Source organism: Bactrocera latifrons, unplaced genomic scaffold, assembly GCF_001853355.1.
Source record: "Bactrocera latifrons isolate USDA-ARS-PBARC rearing strain unplaced genomic scaffold, ASM185335v1 scaffold_238, whole genome shotgun sequence".
NCBI lineage: Eukaryota > Metazoa > Arthropoda > Insecta > Diptera > Tephritidae > Bactrocera > Bactrocera latifrons.
Window position 1 is genome coordinate 1 of NW_017535941.1, and position 23,007 is coordinate 23,007.

The 23,007-nt window shown below is 40.7% G+C and overlaps 4 protein-coding genes across 7 annotated transcripts in view; 2 read left to right on the forward strand and 2 right to left on the reverse strand.

The window, feature by feature from the left end:
* Nucleotides 1-2,192: 2,192 nt before the first annotated feature.
* Nucleotides 2,193-2,762, forward strand: LOC108969018 (5-hydroxytryptamine receptor 4). Its single transcript, XM_018933473.1, has one exon. The coding sequence runs from the start codon at nt 2,205-2,207 to the stop codon at nt 2,619-2,621; it is 417 nt and encodes a 138-aa protein (XP_018789018.1). The 5' UTR covers nt 2,193-2,204; the 3' UTR covers nt 2,622-2,762.
* A 1,494-nt stretch (nt 2,763-4,256) lies between these two features.
* Nucleotides 4,257-11,083, reverse strand: LOC108969028 (serine/threonine-protein kinase Smg1; the record flags this gene model as incomplete). The annotated part of the gene is given in 4 exon segments (XM_018933493.1): nt 4,257-7,916; nt 7,976-10,346; nt 10,405-10,846; nt 10,947-11,083. Coding segments are annotated over 4 exon segments (6,513 nt in total), but the record flags the coding sequence as incomplete, so codon positions are not given.
* A 1,547-nt stretch (nt 11,084-12,630) lies between these two features.
* On the forward strand, nt 12,631-13,520 carry LOC108969017. The gene is made up of 2 exons (XM_018933472.1): nt 12,631-13,124; nt 13,188-13,520. The coding sequence occupies exons 1-2, from the start codon at nt 12,845-12,847 to the stop codon at nt 13,439-13,441; spliced, it is 534 nt and encodes a 177-aa protein (XP_018789017.1). The 5' UTR covers nt 12,631-12,844; the 3' UTR covers nt 13,442-13,520.
* Nucleotides 13,521-14,189: 669 nt separating this feature from the next.
* LOC108969029 (ataxin-1) overlaps nt 14,190-23,007 on the reverse strand; it is a 39,075-nt gene continuing 30,257 nt past the window's right edge. For 3 of the 4 annotated variants that reach the window (XM_018933496.1, XM_018933495.1, XM_018933498.1), the window contains 3 exons: nt 17,613-19,535; nt 17,311-17,530; nt 14,190-15,955 (listed from right to left, as the gene is read on the reverse strand). In XM_018933496.1, the coding sequence (XP_018789041.1) occupies nt 15,041-15,955; nt 17,311-17,530; nt 17,613-19,282 (2,805 nt within the window). In that variant the 5' untranslated portion in view covers nt 19,283-19,535 and the 3' untranslated portion in view covers nt 14,190-15,040. Of the gene's footprint in view, nt 15,956-17,310; nt 17,531-17,612; nt 19,536-19,976; nt 20,506-23,007 lie in introns of those variants that run through there. The other variant, XM_018933497.1, reaches the window with a different exon arrangement.

Consider the following 23,007-nt stretch of genomic DNA (forward strand, 5'->3'; position numbering starts at 1 on the left):
ACCCGGTTAGTTTTTACTTGATTTCGTCGTAAGTGGACCCTCTTTTCATCAACAGCTTTATCCACTGCAAAAACGGTTCGATTATACATCCTTGGCATCAATATTAGAGGAATGGAATCGACCACAGTCTCTGGCTTGCGTTTTCTCTTTTATCGAATACTGTAGAATATGGCGAATTTTCTCTTGGCTAGCGTCCATCTTTGACGCGCTCAAACATTACAGTCTAGAACTTTTTCAGGACAAAACCTTAGATTTACAACATCATATAGCCCCAACCGCACTCCTAAACCGTATCTCTCGGATTACGGAGATTACAAAAAACGTCTATTGGAGAAGAAAAATGGAATGTCCTCCATGTTTAAACTACTTTGTTAAGCTGAAAGAGATCCATAGCTTATGTCAAGTTAGCAGAAGTACCAAGGCATAATTCCACAGCGCTTGGTAAAAGCGTTAAAATCCACAAATCAAGAAATCCGAGTAGAAAACGCATGGCCTTTTTTGCGACAAGCATAAACATAGCATTTTTTAAAATACTGAGACTGAACTTTGAACAAGGGTCGGTCAGAATATGATATTGTGCGCCTTGAAAATAGCTAACCTAATGCAAAGAACTCCTCTTTTGAACCCATTATAAAGAAACATGACTTTGGAGACATATAATCTAAACTTTACTACTTTAAAAAATAAAGTGTTTTTCAACTAAATTCTGATATTTGGAAAACCACACGAAAAATTTTTGAACTGATATAGCACATGAATAGCTAAATATATCCATACTTTCAACATTATTTACGAATGTAATGCCAAAACAAACAAAATAATGGGTGTAAATTATATAAAAAAAATCACTGGCTGCCATGCAGATATAAGGGTGAACCTATTTACGTGTCAATAGGTTTACAACATTAAATTAACATTGCTTGTGCGCCGGTAAATAGGCAACATGCGCTTATCGCACTCATAAAACAAAGTGAAATGGCGCTTTTTTATCAATGGCATCTATAAATAATAAGTAAAATACTTCGGTCGACGATGTCAACAACATCATGCAGCATAAAACAAATCGCTGTCCAATAAATATGTACATAAACATGAAACTGTCATAAAAAGTTAAGCCACACACAAACCATCATTATAATGACTTATACAAGCACTCATTTAGACAAGTTGGCATTAAGCGGTTGTCGAAGGTCTCACCCCTTTGCCGTCGCATATTTATGGGCAAAAACTAATAAGACTTTATTCATAAAGTCTTAATTTCAACTTCAAATGCCGTCCCCCTCAAAGTAATCCGCGTGGGCCATCGTTTTTTACAATCCTCGAAACAGTTATTAAAGTCAATTATCGGAATGAATGCGCGTAACGGTTCAAGTTAAATGTCTTCAATTGACGCAAAACGGTTTTTCCAATCAAACGGAGCCAAATCAGGCGAATACGGTGGTAGCGGCACAATATTGCTTGAAAAACTCTCGAAGAATCATTGCAGTATGCGACGTTGCATTATCATGGTGCAATAACCAAGAGTTGTCGACCCATAATTCCGGCCGCTTTTTATGAACAGCTTCGCAGATACATTTATATCCTTGTTGACAGTTTGATTGGTCGAAAGGAACTCAGGAGTGACTTTTGACCTGCTTTGACATGTTTTAGGCTTGGGCTCACCTTTGGCACAATATTCGGCCGATTTATTGTCTGTTTTTCCGAGTCGTAAGCATAGATCCAAGACTCATCGCCAGTAACAATGCGTTTCATGACATCCTGGTAGTCGAAAAGCATAGTTTCACAGACATTAACGCAACGCTGTTTTTTCAAAAAAAGAAATTGAAGGACTTTGGAACCAATCGTGCTTTAATTTTTCTTAGGCCCAAGCGATCTTTCAAAATGGTTTTCACTGATCTTTCCGATATTCCAACGATGCCAGTAATATCTCTGGCTGTTATTCATCGATTGTCAAGCACCAATTGCGTTATTTTATTGACGTGTTGATTATCAGTTAAATTCGATGGCCGATTATCACCGAAGACCTTTTGCAACATCTGATCGATTCGGCACCAAAAATTTGATTGCGCATAAAAAATTTCGCTGAATGGGTTTTCACGATAAATTTAAATTAGAAAGTCTTACTATTTTTTGCGCACAGCATTTATGCATATTACTAATAAACTATTAAATTCACTATTTATTCACAGGTTGTGATTTTCATTATGGGCTGCTTCTCCATTTGCTGGCTGACATATTTCATTGTCGTTTGCATGGAGCTATTCAGTACCTACAATATATCCTTGATCCTCTACAAAATGGCCTTCTCGTTGGCCATGTTCAATTCAGCACTGAATCCGGTGATCTATTGCTGGAAGAATACAAAATTTCGACGCGCCTATTGGCGTTTGTTGCGTTGTAAAAATCCGAATCGCAGCAAGCCGCATAATATGGATTTGATCGTGTGTAGCGCGGACTCAGTACACAGCTCTCCGCGACGGCATAGTACACTAACAATATCCGTTATACCAATACCCGCGGCTGAGCCAGTCAAACATAACGACGCAATTGGATTTAGTGGGCTGAACAATGAAGAATTGAAGGAAGGAAGAGTGAAAGTGAAGGAGTGCAGACTTGACTGAGGCGAAGCGCCAATATAGGGTAGGAGTATTATTTAATAATAACAAAAAAAAAAAAAAAAATGGAAAAAAGAAAAATTACCAACAACTATAAAAAATCGAAAAGAATTATCTAATACAGAAGAGAAGTGATTATTTTCATTAATTAAGTGGAAAATTATATTCTATCCTCAGAGCTTTGAATAAACAATTGTACTAAAGCAAAAATCATTATAATAAATAAATTTAAAAAAAAAATCACACTATTCAACTTATTAAATATATTAAAAATCAAGAAACGTTGACAAGAAACAACTTGACTTTGATCGGTCAGTTTGTATGGCAGCTTTATACTAACCGCAAAAATTATTTCGAAGTTTTCCACATTTATATATGTAGCCGCTATATTCCACCGCGGTCCGATCTGAACGATCTGTTCGGGGATCATACCGTTGTTTCGAGCAATAATCTCTGACGCATTTCGGAAAAAAAAGTCGTGGCAAGTACAAAAGTCTTCTGTATAAGGACTTGATTTTGATCGTTCAGAAGCCTTCTTCTGGATATTACAAACTTCGTGGCAAACTTAATATACTCGTTCAGGATATAAAAAAAAGCAAACAACTGATTTCAGAAAGTCCGGTTGAGAATTTTGGAAATTGCTAAATACTCAAAAACTGATTGTATGAGTCGAACTCAAGCTTATACGTGATTTACACGATTTGAAAATTCCTGTGAGGATTTATAAGACAAACAAGGCCCAGATTGTTTAGAGGCAATCATGCTCAATTGTTGTAAAAGTCCGTAAATTATTGGTATCGAGGCAAATTTTACTGCGAGAATATTGTCTGAGGGATTAAATACTGGGATCACTGCGTCCAGAGGCTACTCGGGACAGTTTTTTTTTTTCTGAACACATACCGGCGCAGGATGTGAGTAGGAGTCGCTGAAGAAATGGCGCAGTGAGCTTTTTTATGGATGGAACAAAGCAAGAAAGGAAGGTGGAACTTTTCTATAAGGTGACCCTCCTCAAAAGCTTAGCTTTTGGTTAAAAGCCATTTCAGTGTATTTCAGGCAAAAGCGGCTGCTATTAAGATGGCTAAACTTGCCGAATGCATGTTTTTCTAGTAACTCTCAATAATAATAGGTTGTCAAAAAAGTCTTGCGGTATTTTTTATTGAATTTTTAATTGTTCATAAAATTTTTTTTGATGACTCACGCCCAGCTCTTGGCCGATGCTACGGCTCCTACTATGCCGGTCTTTTTCGACCAATTCAGCGATTTTATCGCAATTTTCGACGACAGGCCTTCAGGAGCGTGGCGCATCTTCGACCACCTCTACGCCAGAACGAAAACGTTGAAATAATCGTTGTGCGGTGGAGATGGAAACTGTTTCGGGTAATTTAAAGATTTTTTCAGGAAAAGTACTAAGAGTGGCTGAGTTTCGAAGAAATAAGGTGATATGTAAATATTTGTGTCTAAACAGGAGACCCTGTCTAGACTTACGTTTCAAGAACTTTGGTTTTGTAAAAACATATGATTTCAATTTATCGACTAAATCATATTAAAATCTTCATGAATCAGTTGAGAATTATAATATTTTATATATAAAAAAAAAAACTTGGTTTAAAAATATATTTACAATCAATATTTCAAACTTACCTCAATACCGGTTATACCCAAGGCTTCCTCTAAATTGGGTGTCATGCGGAATGGCACCTTCTCGGGCACACGCAGTGTTTTACCCTTCTCGAAGCACACATTATAATCGATATGCACGATTTCGCCCGAAGTCAAGTTGATCAGTACATTGTCCAAGTGGCGATCGCCCAGGCCGATCACATAGCCAATAACGGACATTACCGACATGGAGAGCGAATAATTGCGCACCGAGGCGCGCCAATCGGCCGCCGTATTCGCGAAGCACCACAACTCTTTGGCGAGTAAATCACGCGGCGTCTCCTTGATTAACTCCTCCAGCACGCGACGCAATATGGCAAGTGGCCACTGTTTACGTGGATCGGTGATTTTCATGCCTTGCTCCGCCAACAACGGCGTCAATTTGCTGTAGAACAGCTCGGATGGACGCGTGGCAGCTGGTGCGACTTCTGTTGATTGCACGCCAGCTTGCTGTGTATTTTGACGTTCCTTTTGTTGTTGTTTTAAGGCAGCATCACGCTGTTGCCACTTCTTATAGATGGCAAAGAGCGGCGTCACACCATCAACCCAACTGATTAGACCGGATTGTGAGCCCAGCGGTATGACAGAGTAGTGGTGTGCTTTGAAGGCACGTGCGCGCTGCAACGAGTCCACGCCCATATTGGCGCGCGCCATCATAGAATTCGAGATCGAAAGGAACTGCATTATACGCTCGTCCAAATGCAGATCTTCCAAGCCCTTAAACAGATAGGTGTACTTGCGTCCGTCGCTGCCGTAAAAAGCCAACTTTTTCGGTTTCGTTTTGGTTGGTAAAATATGTACCGCGCTGTCTACCGACTTTATGTAGACCGGTTCCTTGGCGTAGGTGTCGACGCCCGGCATGGATATGGCCGTATTGCGCATATTCTCCAACACCGGACTGAGATCGGCGATCTTAAGTGTGGACGCGTAGCCGCGCAGCGAGCGCTGCTGGAAAACACCATACAACTGCTTGATGCGCATCCAGCCGTCGAACGGTTTGGTCGGATTAAAGGGCTGATTCAGCTCATTTATTGTGCTGGCGATCAGCGCGCTGTAGCGCTCTTGGAAGTTACGTTCGTAATTGGTGTCAGCTGATTTTGAGGTAACCGCGGCAATGCGCTGCATATCAAAGACCACGTGATTCATCAAAGTCGCGTACTTTGCGATTATTTTCTCTGACGCTGTACCGCCGGCCTTCTTTAATTCCGCTTCCAGCGCATTGAACAGTGCCGCATATTCACTGTACAATTGTGAGAGTGAATGCACCCAGTATTCCTCCCATAATAATGTGACGCGCTTCAATTCCTTCACCAGCAGCTGCACATGCGCAACAGTGTCTGGCGCTTGCTGTGACAGCGTTTGCAGCAACGAACGGAAACAATTCGACAGCTGCGTGCTAGACTTTTGCTCTTTGTTGTTGCCAGCATTGGCGTCCTTTAATGTATTGCCAAGGAACGGTAGCGTAGACTCTTTTGATTCCTGATGTGCGCCCACCACGGCAGGGAATATAATCAAATGCGGACGATCCTCCGCCAAGCGGCAGAGTAGATCCGCGACGCTCTTACGCACATATGGCTCATGATGATTGAGTCGACTGAAGAGCTGCGGTATGATGACCTTCCAGGGACGCAGCGGTGTGGTGCGCAAACCCTCCTCCAGCACATCCTGCAGACCCGCGGCATATTTGACAATCAAGCGCAGCAAGCGCAACGTAACGGTGACGGGCGTACAATCGCTCAGCGTGTTCTTCGCCTCCAATTGCGACGCGCCGATGGATAGATAATTGAAATAAGCTTTCGTTGCCATTTCATAGTACACATAAACGCTGCGATGTGCCTGCCGCCATATCTTTATGATGCTTGCTATTTGCTCCGACGGCTTATCGGCTAAGATGTCGACGCGGCGCAACGCCTGCTCGATTAGTTCGCTGGAACTGAGTTCACTTTTTTCGATATCTTCCTCTGCATCGATATTGCTCAACTGCTGACCATTTAGCACGCTCACCACCCGGTTGATGGCCTCATCGCTGACGCTGCCGCCCAGCACTTCGCGTATCGCTTGCATATCGCGTTGCGGCAGACCGCTTTTCATTTCCGTCGTATTCTTAGCTTCCATCAGACGTTTGCCCCAGCGATAGCACCAATTGCCGTAGGCGAACCAGGCATCACTCGAATTGCTCGACTGACAGATGCTGGCGTTGATGAGCTTCCCGATGGCTTTCTCCGCCGGTGGTATGAGCGTACTAACCGCATCGTCGGCGCTCTCTTTCACCAAATGCACCGTCACGTCGGGCAAATGTTGCAGCAATTCTTGCATTTCCGTCAAAGCCAAGGCGGCGTTCACATTGTTATTGGGCACTGGTGGGCCGCTCGCGTTGTGACCGGTTGTAGCGCCCGTGACGCGCGGTGACAACCAATCGGCTAATGTGAGTAGCATGTCAGCGCTGCTCGGCGGATATGTGGCATGCGGTTGGTCTTGTACTTGTTGTATGATTTGTGTACAGTAGGCAGCGCCCAGGCTGATGGCATTCATTTGATTGGCCGAATTGACGTAGGAACACTTCGCTAATTCGCTAAAGCCGCGCACCAAATCCGCATCATGTACGCTCACAGTGTACTCATTCTCGCGCAACATGCGTGCCACCTCCGAGAGCGATTCATCAAAGCCTTTCAGACGGAAAAAACGCTGCAACATAGCGCGACAAAAGGTGCCGTTGCCTTCGCGACGCGCGCTATTCGCTACGTCCAAGTACAGCGCATAATGACGCGCAGCATCCGCCGACGCGCCCAAGCGCTGCTCGAACAAGAGCGTCCACATTAAGGATTTCAGTAGAAATGTTGATTTCTCTGTATCGTTCGTATTGCGCATATCATGCATGCGTTCGGTATACATGCTCTGCGCGCAAGTCAACTTTTGCGCCACATGATTGAGTATGAGCATATCGGTGAGCGCGTTGCGATGCTCACCCACGCGCATGCGATTGTGATAGGGCAACTCTTGCACACCGCTGCATATACACGCCTGCACGTCTTCGCTAAGCGGCGGCGTCGACATCGCGTCCCATTTAAACGCATGTGCAACGCAAGCGTCTTGTAGTTGCTGCGTAATGTGGTAGTAGGAAAATGTTTCTGGCGCCGGCGCGGATGTTTCACCGTCCGCACTGGTGTTAGGCGACCAACTTGTCAAATCCATAATAGCGTTTTGCAGCGCGACACTACGACTGGCCTCACTCTCGTAATCATCCACGAGCGCCTCGGCTAATTCGTAGTGTATGTCGTCTGGCTTTTCGCCGTTTTTATAACGCGCATGTATGCGACGACAACGCGCCCACTGACTGGTGTAGTACAAGCAGTAAATCAACTGGTCAACAACAAAATCCTTGCTGCGCGCATCCAAATTCAACTCCTGCTCGACGAGAAACGCTTCATAGCTATCAGCGGCTTGTTCTTTATGCCCGGCAGCTTGCTCGGCAGCATACAAAATCCAAACGCAGCGCTTAGCGGCTCTTGGATGCTTCGTTTTCAACCATATGTAGAGACCTTGCAGCGTGGAAGACTCGTCGGCGCAGAGTAAGGCCCATACTAGCATGATTACAGTATGATCCAACTGCACGTCGCTCAGTTTATCCATGCGCAGTATGACCTACAAGGAAGTATAGCTTGTCAGAAAAATCATTGTAAAAGTTTTCGCATTCCACTTACCTCGGCATTGCGTATGACCAGTTCGGGCATCATGCTGTGCATTGCAATCAGATTAACGCTCGGTCGTATGCGATTCAGCCACTCATTGCAAGTGTGCGCGTTGATGCGGAAAAATGTTTTAATGGGCTTCTCAAGCGCCGGTATGGCGAAGGCGGTACCTTCAGCCGCATTATAGATATGCTTCTCCAAACTATCGATAAATCCGAGCAACAGGCGTGTATTACGTTGTAGTGACATCAAATGCGGCAGCGTCACTTTGCGCGCCGTGCACACATTTGCCAAACCGCTCTTTGTCGACAATATACGCGCATACTTTGAGATGACGGCCTCTATGGCGAGGAATGTCTCTTGCGGTTTACCAATCGTAGTGCGTAACTTATTGCGTACACATTGGCGCGCCGCTTCGTACTCTAACCAAAGCGCTAAGGCGCTGCAACTACGTCTGGCTGCGGACTCGTAGGACGCGCAGTTCTCACGTGAACGCGCCACCCAACACTTGGCGAAAACCTCAGCGGCATATTGACAGAGCGGTTCGTAATCACCACAGGTGGTGTCGCTTTCCAAGCGCTCGAGAAACGGTTTGAAGTACTTGTTTCGCAACGGCGCATTGTATGCGGTGGAGCGATACCACTGCATTAGATCGTTGAGTTCCGATTTGCGCACGCCAATGTCACTGCTTATGACATCAGACGTTAGACAGATGGTTAGGGGTAACTTACCAAGTATGCTTGTGTAAGCGCTACGTACGCGGGCATCATTGGCGTCCAGCATAATTACTGCCGCTTGGCGGAAATATGCCAAGACTTCGCCATTGACGGTGGCATAGTTGAGCACGATTTCCATGCATTTGGCGCATTTGATTGAGGACGCGAACACGGCTTGACTTATGGACTTGCAAATGATGATGAAGTTGGCGTGTTGTTGTAGCACAGCGGCATTTTCACGGCACTCGGTGAGTATGCAGCTCAACCAGTCGAGCAACAAATTCAGATTAGTCACGTTTAAATCATTCGCAGCGCTCAAAATGCCAGCGAGAAATTGTAAAATCAAACTGAAATTCTCCGATGTGGGTGAGTTGTTTTCGTCCAATGCGTGTTTCGGCGCAAAAAGTGGTTCCCTAAGTAAACGCGATGTCGGCCGAAAATTGTGATTCTTCTGGCAGTGCACGACAAGCACACTGAGCAACGCGTTATGCAATGTCGGATGGCGTAGCCACAAGTGTGTAGCACCCGCCTTGCAATTCGTAATTAATAGCTCCAAAATCGAAGGATATAACGCGTACATGCTGATGATGGACGATGTTTGTGTGGCCAAGGCCGACAAAGCGGTCAGATAAAAATTAAGTGTTGCCTCAGCGCGCAACACCTTACTGATTTGACCAGCAGCGGTATCGTCGTCATATGCTTCCAGCGTCTCTATTGCGTTATACATATCGGCGGTCACATGGCGATAGGTCTCCTGTAGTAATGGCACATTTTTTATCATTAAAATTTCGTGGTACACCTTCAGAAAGAGGCGTCGCAGCTTGTCGTTACTGGTGAACTTGATGGTGGCCAGCGGATTGTGTGTGGTTTCAAACACCAAAGTGACGGTAGATAGTGGCAGTTGTGTGCGCAGCTGCCGAAACACGCAAAGTATCAGGTAAAGTAAACTTTGCTTAGGTGCATCACTAAAGAAATTCAGTTGTTTCATTTGTAGCGCTATTAACTCTTCTATATTCACCATATTAATAATATCGTAACTGTTCGTGTAGAGTAGACAGAAAAAGTCATTAATATTCATTATGGTATCTTCACTTGCTAATGTCATTGTTAGCGTTTGTTCAGCTGTTTTGGATATTGTCATTGCCGCTTCATTCACAATACTATGTCCCACAATCATGCCAACAAATTCGACGCGATTCGCTAAGGTTTTCAAAATTGAGTTGAATGCACCAATAAAGCAACCGATACGAAGTTCTACTTTGTTTTGTTGATTTTTTGCGTCTACCTCGCCACTTAGCGAGTCTGTTGGTGATGGGGCATGCGAAATTTCATCACCCAATGCCACGATGTCCTCTAAAAATTGTCCCAATAACCGAAATGTAAAATCCAATTCTTTCAGAAAATATGGCGCAAATTGTTGCAATGCAACGGAACAGTGTAATTTAAGGTTTGCCGGCTGTTCGACCTCTAAATGCCAACCGACAATAATGTCGACAATATCCATGAAATGTACTTCGAAAGCGCGCTTGTAATGTTTTGAAAATTCTGTAATTGTCTCACTGACGGCTATAAAGATTTCGGCTATTTCAGCATTTTCCAAGTAGTCTTTTAGCACTGCCAATAAGCGTTCGCTGTACACACTTAAATCCAAATTAACTGCATCGCAACTGTGGCACAAAATAATGCATCACAACTAAAGTAATGGAATATTTCAAAGAAATTTACCTGAATGTGGTTTTCAAGGCAAGCATCACATATTTTCGTATCGATTTACACGATTGGTACGCTTTAATCACATAATTTTTGTAGACTGGGAAATCATTGCGATTAATATAGCCCATCAGTCCCATTATTGTGCTTACTTTTTCCAAACACTCTTCCGGACATTGTTTCAGCACGGTAATCATATTTTCCATTAGTAAATCGAAGCTACGGCATATGTATGTCGCATTTGGTTGCGCCCGCACACCTATTTCCAACTTGTTGCAAAGTTCCAATGCAGCTGTCGCATTGTTTTCTGATTGCAGACGCCGCAATATTTTCGATATTTTCATGTCTTCCCCGTACATATGTGAAACAATAAGTGAGGGCATCTTTGCTGTGGGCATCTTTTCGCCCAATGGCAAATGATTATGTTGGGGCTGTGTCCGCACGTTGTTGACCGAACCTGAACGGCGTACAATTGTAGAAGAGACGGGTAAGCATGAGGTTACAATTAGAATACAGCACATGTACACAAAACGAAACAAATGAAATATTTTAATTACCTCCCAATCGAACATCCTGCATTCTACGCTCATCACTCATCCGTTTAAATACTTATTTTTTATGAAATTTACAGTTACTAATATAATAGCTCCAATTTATTTCGCAGAAAAATACACCAATGTAAAGGACAATTCAAGATAAGGCCACGAAAACAACAAATGCGAAATATCGACTGTGGTTGCCACATGTGATGGTATTCAATGTGTAAAAAAATATCTAAATTTTCACAAAATTGGCCATTAACCACTTTTAAAGCATAAATTATAACAAAATTTTTTTTAAAAACTACTTTAAATTACTGTCATTATTTATGAATGCTTGCTGAGGTCATTTATATTAAAAAAGTATGGTAATGTGCTACCATATGTTTTAGTGGAAGCCATTTTTAGAGCGAACACTACGATGCCAATTCATGAATTCTTGGAAATAAATTTGAATTCTTATACTCGATACATTATAGCGATAAGAATCCTTATCGATTTTAAAAACGATTTTACTTTGTAAATATTTTAATTTTTATTGGAAAGTATATATATATATTTCTTATATAATTTTTTGGAGAACACTTTTTTTTTTGTATTTTAGTGGTAATTAGAAAGAATGTTAATAAAATAATTGCTTTGCTTGGAAATTTTATCGAAAAATAATCGTCAAAGACACGAACCACAGGGTGTGCTGGAATTACGGCGGTTTAGAATGTAAATAATTTTGAATTTGAATGTTGATAATAACAAAGAAAAACATGTATTTAATCATATATGTAATATATGAATATGAATACATGTATGTTGTTGTTTATGTTATGTTTTCTGTTTATATATATATTATATCGCTTACTTCTTTTAATTGCTGTCACAGTAGAGAGGATCAAACTTTCAATTAAACTGGAAGACTTGCATCAATCAAAGGAAATGACAGTTCATAAAATAATTGCATAACTGTATATCCGCGCAACTTTAAAAATTTTAATTTCACGTATTATATAATAAAGCAGACACACAAGCGAAACACCTAATAAAGGCCCAGCCACCATATGGACTCCAGGAAAATTTTGGTTTTAACTACAATAGTTTTCACTGCGTGGAAATATTTTCCGTGTTCATCAAAGAAGCGGAAGTAGCAAAGAAGCCGGTAAACCAACTCCATCAAAAACTTCCGAAGGCAGTAGTTAAGTAGTCTTGGATATTGGGAATGCTAATGGCTGTGAGGACCATGCTTCGGAAGTTTGATTAATCATTGGGAAAATTGTGGTCGTTGTGGAAAATATTCCTGAAATAATTTTGAAGAATGCTACCGAGTTGACAATCCGTAGTCGAATAAAAATTCGAGTCAGCTCAGATTAAGTAAGACGGACTGTCTAAGGAATTGTCAATATCATTTGATCGGAAGTCGTCCAATAGTTAAATACAGATTGGCAGAAGCACATTAAGACACCCATTAAATTTCGTAAGACCAAATACTTTTGACTACAATTTCAGAAATAGTTGGATCACGCATATCTGTATGTACATATGTATGTAGCGAAAATATTTAAAACATTTATTGCTACAGTTTGAGTTAAATGACGAAAGCGTATTATCACCGGCGCAATAAGAAAGATATCAATATAAAGGAATCAATGATATAATACTCACAATTTAAAAATTTAATTAAACTTTCAACATTATATGTACATTGCAAGAACGAAGATGTATTGCATATTTTCATATGTCAGTGGGTAAATCAAATGTAAGCGTAGTCATGTGATAAGAAACATGAAAGATAACTTCCATAGACAAAGACTTTCGGAGCGGTACGTATCCGTTGCGCTGACTATATAAGCTTACCGAATAGGACGCTTAATTTAATTGTGATTGCAAATTAACTTAAAAATTGTGAAAGTACTTTTGGTATTAATATGAGCGAGCGCGTCGCCTTAATCGGCCTATTGGCTATAGTGTCCAGCCTCTTGCTTACCAATGCAGCGGTTATACATCAAGAGCAATTAGAAGATGGAAAGAATGTTATCATGCAGGTGATTACACCTGAGGAGATGGATAGGATTTTGGAGCGAAATCCCAATGCTGTGGAAATGAAAGCGACCATATCATCAGAACAAGAAATGATTAATGGTCGTGCGATGCACCCACGAGGCAGAAGTATTATCACTTATACTTTGGGTGTCGGTAGAGAGGATGGTGTGTAAGACTTGAAATTGTGTTCATAATCTCGTTTATATTGTTCATTTTTCGCGCCGTTAGGTGACAGACTTGTAGGGAGCGAATCGGCAGTAAATGATTACGATTTACCCACTTCGTTGTCGGTAACCGTGAAATATCCCAGCAGCGGTACTGGCGCCATCATTACACATGTAAAAATCACCACATATCAAAGCAATACCGAGGGACGCGCTTATGTCACAAGCGGTGGTCTCGGTAAGCGTGATCTTGTTATGGTAATTGAGGCAGTGAAAACCACTTACTTTGACTATTTCGCTTATATTTATGGAAAATAAATCGAGTTTATGGTAATGTTATATTAATAAAACCGTTAAGAGCAAATAAACTAAGAGCGCATTAATCGTGGTCAAATTTTGTTTGGATTTTTTTTTTTAACTTGGACACAGTTATAATAAGCGTTGCAAGATAATTACAATTTAAGGGCAGATACACATACAAGCTATATATAAAACTTCTTTTATTTAACAAGATATCTTCATGAAATTTTGCATAGATTAAAGTTCACGGTAACGCTATAATATTCGAACATATTGTTCGGATCGGACTACGTTAAGATATAGCTGCCATACGAACTGATTGGTCAAAATATTTATTTGATAAGATGTCTTTACGAAATTTTGCGTAGATTACTATCCACGGCAGCGTTATAATATTTGAAGATATTGTTCGGATCAGACCATTTTAAGATATAGCTACTATACAAACTGATCGGTAAAAATGGACTTCGAGTATGGAAAACTTACTTCATTTGATAAGATATCTTTACGAAATTTGGTATAACTTATTGTTAGGGGTAAATCCATAATATCCGTATATATTTAGATCAGACCGCTAGAAGATACAGCTGCCATACAAACTGATCGCCCAAAACAAAAATAAATGCCTTTATATACTCTTTTATGCTAAAAGAAATGCAACTGTGAAGTGTAATTAATATTTTTTCTTGTTTTTTAAAAATAAGTACGCATCAATATTTATATATTTGAAAACTTAGTCTTTATTGCAGTGACTGTTGCAGGACTACATAAATTGTTTTTTTTTTTTTTTTGCTTTTAATTTATTACAATCAAATAATAATTACATAACATGCACAAGCTCGTGTGCAATAACTTATTTGTATGCTTGTATGTATGCATATAAATATAAATGACTACAAATAACTACATTATATTACATTTATATATGGCTATAATTTCAAATGTACAGTCTGACATGGTATTACATACATACATATCGTATATATCGCCTGGAATATTCTTTATATACTTATATAACTCATGTATGTATATACATTTATACATGTGCATATTGGTGTGTTTTAAACTATGTACATACACATACATCTATAAACTATTTATTTTTACAGATATTTGCTTAAAATTAGTGAAACACGCGACAAAATGGCTGACAGCTCGAAATTTTCAATACTCAAATAATTTCGTACTCGCATAAATATGAATTTCTCTAAGCATATTACTAAATACGAATATTAACGGTTGTAAAGTCATGGATTCTTTTCTACACTGAAACACTGAAGGCCGATGCTGAAACGGTAAATTGTACGAAGATGCTTTAAAATACGCATTTATGACCTGATTTGAATATTTTTCCACATAAAATTCAATAAAAATCTAAAATCCACTTGAAACAATTTAAAACTGATATAAAAATGTTTTTCGAAGCCATTTCTCACACCTAGCGCTAACACATCCACGACTTAAAGCACATTAATACATACATATGCATATATAATATATTATACAGTATTGTTGAATATTTTGCGCATATAAATTGAGATGATTCCCAAATACAACGCACGACGCACGAGGTCAGGCCTTGACTTGAAGTTCACACGCCAACATTGAGATCTTTTGCTATTTGTAGTTTGTTGAAAAATCACAGTTTAATTGACCGGCCGCCGCCGCCGCCGACGCTGACATATTCATATTCGTTGGCATATAAGGCTTGTAATTGCTGCTAACCGCCGCTGTCGGCGCCGATTTCTGCCGCAATGGCTGTGGTTGATATTCACCCGAACGCGCGGCTTCGTCGTCCTCATCTTCGCTGTTGGAAAAACTCTCCGGCGCCGACCAGCGACGTTTGCGCGCAGACGCTGACGCTGCCGAAGCCGCCGCCGCTGCTGCTGCTGCTGCTGATTGGGCGCAATCGTCCGCTGACCTTGTACTGCAATTCGTGGGTGGTTGCGCCGCGCACGTTAAATCGCCGTGTTGCGCACGCGAGCTATGCAAAGTTGTGGCCGCTGCTTGCGCCGGTGCCGTGGGGAACGGGAAGTGTGGGTATGTTTCGTTGGGTGCATAGGGTGCTGGATGTGTGGCGGGTGCATTGGCGAGCAGGTGTGGCGGCATAAAGTGTACTGTGCCCCCGTGAGCGCCACGTATTGTTGGGTATGGTGCAGTGGGCGGTGGTGGGCATAGGCCGGCGCTTTTTAAATGCGCTGCATACACGTTGTCGCTCAATGCGAGTGGTTGGAGATCACGTTCCAGGCAATGGCTTTCATTTGTTGTCATGCGTGTTGTTGTTGTTGTTGCAGTTGCGTCGTGTGAATACATATGCTTATTATTATTATTGTTATTACTACTTATAATATTGTTGTTGTTGTTTATATTTATATTCGGTGGTTCGCGTTTGGTTAGTGAAATACAAATGTCGCCGACTTGTAAGCGTTGACACTTCAAACCGAAAGCTTTGTATGTCAATTCGGGATTGCTGGATGCCCAGCCTTGGCCGTAAACGAAAAACGGGTGTTCGGTGGCGACCTCCATGTCGACCTGGAAGAGAAGGAGTGTAATGTTAGTGCACTTCAATTATGTATGTGTATATACGGATATAAGAACAAAAAAGTACGTTAACTTTGTATGTACCGAAGCTACATATAATGCTCTTCATAAATAAAAAGAAGTAAAGAACGTGATTTCGAGCGATCAGTTTGTATAACTTGACAATTTGTTCGGAGATTGTATTGTTAGCTTGAAAAATAATTTACGCCAAATTTCGTGAGGATAAATTGCCAAATAAAAAGGCTTTCCTTACAAGAACTTGATTTCAGTTTGTATGGGAGCCATATGCTATATTGATACCAAAAATGTAAATGTGTTTTTTGGATGACTTTATTCGATAACAACTGTAGATTACTGTTTTTTCTTTAATAATAAAGTTGAATTTACTTTAGTCTTTAATCTGCATTGTAGTTGTAAATAAAATTGTCTATATATCGATTTCTTATTCTAAATGTATCGATTTTATATCCGATATTTTCGATTATGTGATTTATCGATATTTTTCGAATTGAAAACGAGTTATGTAAGCAGACCAACATTGCAACAGACCAAAAAGTTTATTCGATAACAACAGTTTACAGTTTTTTCTTTAATAATAAAGTTGCATTTACTTTAGTCACTGATCTGCAATGTAGTAGTTGTAATTAAGTTGATCGATATATCGATATAATATTTTATGTTTATCGATTTTATATGAAATTTTGCTTGATACTATTAATTATGTATTTATCGAATTGAAAATGGACGATATAAGCAAGCCAACATTATAGTAGACCAAAACGTGACTTTTTTCGATTACTTTATTCGATAAAAAAACTGTTGATTTTAGGTTTTTGATACAATAAAAATGCCTTGCATTCTAGTTTAGAAAAAATATCGATATCATATTCTAAACTTATCGATTTTTTCCATTATCGATGTTTTTAGGCTAGTATCGATATCATATTATGTACTTATCGATTTTTAATCGAATTGATAGATAATGTCATTTATCGAAGTTTTTCGGTTAGTCCCTCTCTATACACATACATATAAATTAATATTTTATAATACTCATTAGCAATTCGGAAGAGTTCTTGGGTTGTTTCGAACAGATCGATCAGAGATAAAAACCGTAATCAAAACAATGAACTTCAAGTTAATAGCAACACTAGAGGAAAATACGCAAAGTTATTTTTGAAACTATATTATCGCTTCTGATAAAAGCGCAAAATAGACCTAGCCAACTACATACATTCTTCTTCTTCTATATTGGCGTAGACACCGCTTAAGCGGCTATCGCTCTCAATAAAATGGGCTTTCAACATAATTTGCGATTAACATGTGTGCCATTGGCGTCAGCTTACCTTCGACTGATTGCGATCGTAACTAAATGCAATGACGACAGTGTGCGACGAAGGATTGTTGTTAATTTTCACCACCGTGGACTCGATCAGCTGGTGATGTGGACTGCGCTCGGCGCATTGTATAAAATCCTCGGTGCGCATATCCTCCACACGGCGCAGCGAGCCATTCGAGAGTTCGATATACGAGCCCTTTTTAAAGCTGGACGTCGAATTGTGTGGACTGTGGAAAATTCAAAAAAAAAAAAAAATATATATATTATTTTAAATTGGCTTCGAAATAAATAAGTTACTGCGCAATTTACCGCATAACAGGCGACTTGCCAGCTTCCACAGTTGTTGCCGTCGTTAACGTTTTGTCGGCGCTGGACGGCCGCGTAAGTATGCGATGCTTGAGTGAGCCCTCCTTGCCGCTAGGTATCTTGAAAAACTTCTCAGTGTCCGCCGGCGTATCGGGCGGCGATCTTTTCGCCTTTTCATACAGGTAAGTGCCTGTGGAGAGTTTCGTCGACGTCGCCGCACGCTGTTCCGCCTTACTAGGCGGTGAGGCGGTTGGCGCCTGCGCTGTCGCAGTGCTTGCAGCGTGACTACGCAACCGTGACTTCGTCACACCGATAGCTGACGGCGACGCATTATTACCGGCCAACGGTGACGTTTGAAAGACGGTCGTTGTGTGGTTGGGCACCGTTTGGAAGACACCCGCTGCAACCGCGCTTTGCAGCGCTTTAAAGTATTCGGCGGAGTAGACGCTATTTTCGCTTGGCGAAACCGACGCTGTGTGCGTCGCCAATGCGCCGAGGTAGGCGGTTGGTGCGGCATGCGCGCTATGCACGGCGCTGGGATGCTGCACCACGTGCGAGACGTGCGGATTGTGAGCTGTAAATATGACAGGTGCATTGTAGAGTCCAGCCGGGCGTCCGCCACCATATAATTGTGAGTAGTTAAATTGATAGGCGGCCACTACGGCGGCAGCCGCTGAGGATGCGCTGGTTTCGCTGTAAGTGGGTTGCTTGTGTGCCAGTAAAGCGGCAGGGTCCAGTAATTTGCGCCCAGCTTGCTGCGTGGCATTAACCGGTGACATGCTCTCATCATTCTCCACATCCACCGATGAGGAAGACGACGACGGCCGACTATTGTCAATTGAGGCGGGATTGCTGTTGTTGGTGTGCGCGTTGTTTAAGTGGAAATTTGTGCTGCTGGTAAAGGCGTTACTCGCGTTTGTGACCAAATTCATGGCGCCGCACTGGCCATTTTCCATTGCGGTGTGTGCTTCATGTTTGGGTTTTGGTGGCGGTGTGAAATCTGTTAGCGGCATCATTGTTGAGGTATCGCGCGGCGAGCTCATGTACTTTGGTGCGTTTGCGGGCAGCGTCAAGTTCACGCTGATTGACTGTTGTTCACGTAGTTGTTGTTGTTGTTGCTGCTGCTGCTGCTGCTGCTGGTGTTGTTGTTGGCGCTGCTGCTGTTGCAGCTGGTAGTGATGATGTTGCTGCTGTTGGTGTTGCTGGTGTTGCTGCCGCTGTTGCTCGCGCGCCTCGTTCAGCGACGCCACTTGCGGTTGCGGCCGATGCGGCAACACCGTTATACCACCTAACGCCGACGACTGCGCGGTCTGCGCGTTAATGAAACTACTCAATTGTTGTTCGTACTGTTGTTGCAGTTGTTGTTGTAATTTAAGCGTTTGCAACGCATTCAATTGCGTTAATTGCGTGTGTGTGAGCGGTGTCTGAGTGGAGATGATGGCGGCGGCGGCGGTGGCAGTGACGGGCACTATGGAGGTGGGCGGTGAGAGGGCGGCCGAAACGCGCACAGTAGCGTCCGCGGCCGATACTATATCCAGCGCATAGCCCGGACTACGTTCAGCGGTATACGGATGGTGTGGCGCTTGTAGGTGATGCGCGGCGGCATGGGGATGATGTGAGAGTGCAACAGCCGGTCCGACCAACGGGCCAAAATTCTCAACAGCCGATAACATTTAATACACTGACGTTAATGATTATGACAAATATTTAGCGCACGCTTTTAGCTACAGCCACAGTCGCACACTACTGCTTTGCGGCTCACGCGACGCGCGCTCGTCAGCCACTCGTTGTTACTATACGTTCGTCCTATGTGGTGTTGTCTGTGTATGTGTACGTTGCGCAGCTCAAGGCGCTTTAAAGTATTCCACGCACATAAATCAGTTCACAGAATTGACGAATAAATAAATAATGACCTCAACGGATTAACTATAGAATGTTGTTGTTGTTGTTGATGTGGAAGAGAGAGAAAACAAAAACAATAACAAATTATTTGGTTGTAATTTTGAAGATTAAAAAACAAGATTTCTTTTAAACACAATTCCATTATATTCTCTTGCATTCTTTGCTTGGCTTAGTTTAACAACACAAAACACGCACACGCGCACACACACATACAGCAGCCATAAAGCACAATATAATCACATAAATGTAGCATTTAAAATTTTAAAAAATTTCTTACAGACACCACTTTTTTTTGGTTGTTTTTGTTGGTAAAGAAGAACTTAATTTAAATCATAAAAACACAATAACCGCCAAATAATATTGGAAAAAAATCAAAAAAATATCCAAAGCCGAAAAAGCACACACACACACATGTAACTAGAAATCAGAAGCACATGCGCAAATCAAAGAATCTTTCTTAAACACCTTTGGGGCAAGCTGCTGCTGAACGTTAGTCACATTAGTCGTTTAGTCACTTTTTTGATCTTTCGGCGTTTTGGTACTTCATTGTCGTGGTCAACGTGTGCGCTTGTAGTTGCTACGACGCTGAACGATCGCTGTTGTTTGTCCGCTGACTTTACGCTTTGATTATTGAACTTGTACTGAATAGGTGTATATGGGTACACCAGCCAGACGTGTTGAGATGAGCAGTGTATCGCGTCGCGCCGCCGTTGTTGTACGGACGACCTACGGGCGAAAGACGAAGTTCATACCGATGTTCAAACACTGATATGACTGCGTACATGCATATGTCTGGCGGCGATGGTGTGTGTATAGGTGTGTGTACGTAGCTTCGTAGACCGATTGAACAGACAGCTAACAGCTAACAGCCAACGGACAGACGGACAAATAAATAAATAAACAGTCAAACAAACAAACATGCCAACTGATAGCTGAAAACTCTGCACGTAAATACTCGTAAAATTGTAAGAAAACACATGTGTCAATGTGTATGTGTGTTGCTACGGATGTGTATGTTTGTTTGTGTATGCGCGCTCTAATCATAATTGTATGATATGAAAAACTCCAATCAACAACGCGGCGTGCACTCTCGCTCGCAGTTGGCGCTCGTTCAGTTACGCTCTCAAGAATATTGGTTTGAGCCTCTTCTGGTTTGCGACAACTTGGCTCAGTGTCTGCATGTGTCGCAGCGGTAGCGGCACAGTGTGTGAATTTCGTAGTTATTTGTAGTATAAATTTAGGAGAACAAGCAGTTATATATTTTTTTTAATTTTTTGTATTGAGGAGCTTGTTTTTGGTTTTGCAGACGAAATTTGTTCACGCGCGTAGCCTGAAATATAAGTTTTTAGGAGCATTGTTTTAGAAAGAAAAACCTAGAAAAAAATATTGCTTGCCACTGTGATAATTTTTCATGATTTTACAATTTGTAAGAAACATCCCCCTTTAACTCGAGCATCAATCGCCAGAAATTTTTAAATTTGAAAGTTTCATGCGACTTGAAGTTGGTTACTGAAGACGCCATGGCAAATTCAGTGCTGAACTTAAATTGTAGAAAAAAATAATCTGATTGTGCTAATAGGCCCTCAATATTGCCACTTGATTTCTATTTCCTCTATTATAGGTAAAATTGATGAGCTCAGCCTTGAAATCCAACAAAGAATCGCTTTTGCCAATCGAACTGAGAAGGCAATTGAAAAGTAAAGTCATCTCTCAACAAACAAATACAAAAACTCTACAAGTGGCCTGCTATAAGATTGGAAGGCGATATCTGATGAGTCAGCATTAGGAGTTGTTCGCGAGAAAAGTGTCTAGAAAAATAAGAAGAAAAAGCTCTTAATAAAATTTGTTTCCCTTCTAACAATTTTTTAATATAGTAAAATTATCGATATATCAATTTCATATTATATATTTATCGAGTTTCTAATCGATATTATTGACTTTGTGATTTATCGAGATTTTTCGAATTGAAAGCGAATTATATACGCGTCAGATTTGTATAAGACCAAAGTGACCTTTTCGATGACTTTATTCGATAACAACTGTATTTGTTATCTTTCTTTACTAAAAAGTTTGCATTTACTTTACTCACTGATCTGTATTGTAGTTGTAAATAGAATTATCGATTTTATATTCCATATTTATCGCTTATATATTCGATATTATTGGTTATATGATTTATCGATATTTTTCGAATTGAAAACGTATTATATACCAAGACTAAATAGTGAGTTTTTCGTTAACTTTATTCGATAAAAACTGCAGATTTTATGTGTTCTCTTTATTAATAAATTGCTTTTACTTTACGCACTGACTTGTATTTTAGTTTAAAAAAAATATTGATATCATGTTTCATATTTATCGATTTTTATTAGATTTTATCGAATATTGCCTGTATTTACCCATTGTAAAAAAATACTTTTGTGATTTATTGATTTGAGATAAGTTTATGCCGAAAAATCTTCCTCACCGCTAGACATCTTGTTTCGGAGATCTCCCTAGAGATCGACTACGATCCAACCACTTGATTTCTAAATGGCATAGCCCAGAAATCACCGCGAGGAAAAGTTAAGATTATGATTTGCTCATAATCGATGCGTCCTAAGGGGTTTATTTCGGAGTTCTCTTAAATTTTATTTACTCAATATTATATTATCTTATTACAGGAATTTTTCAATGCGTCCAGTTTAATTGAGAAAAAAAGTTTCCAAAAACTCATATTTGAGTCGTCAAGTGAAAAACCACATCAATCTTTCGATAAATAATAGAGAATATCGATTTCAAAAATTGACGAAGTGATATTTTAGATATTTGCCAAAGTAAACTCAAACATTATAAGGTGGTTTCAAGTAACCCACCTAGAGTCAAAGTTAGTCTTCTAGACCAATTTTAAAAATAAAAACCATCTAGAGCTACGATCTAATCGTCCAATTAAAAAGAATAGTCCTTTGATTGACAATATCTAGACCTATATGCTAACAAGGAAAGACTTTTTATTACGTAAAGCTTTTGGGACAACGAAAAATCAAATTGAATACCTTGAACAGGGTAAATTTGCCATGAAGTTCGAAATATTCAGAAAGAAGCTTTGGAAATCTTATATACATAGGCGTAAAGGATCAGCGTTACGAGCCAAGTCGATGTATAGTCTGTATATATGCGAACTATTCCCTCAGTTTTTGAGATATTGATATGAAATTTTGTAAGCATGGTTTTCTCTCATGGAAGCTGGTTATTTCTCACTATAGGTTGCTCAGATTGGTCTATTATAGCATATATGTATACCGACCGATCTAAATCAAGTTCTTGAACGAAAACTTTTCATTTATGAGCGTTAGTATAGCCTCGATCTCACTGAATTTAACGTTTCTTCCCGTTAAAATACGAATTTAATCTAGACAGCATCTTGCTAGCATCTTATTGTACCACAGTGCCTATTGTAGATTTGCTCTCATCTCCAGCCACCAAACGTGCAAACATTGCGCTCTTGCTCAAGAAA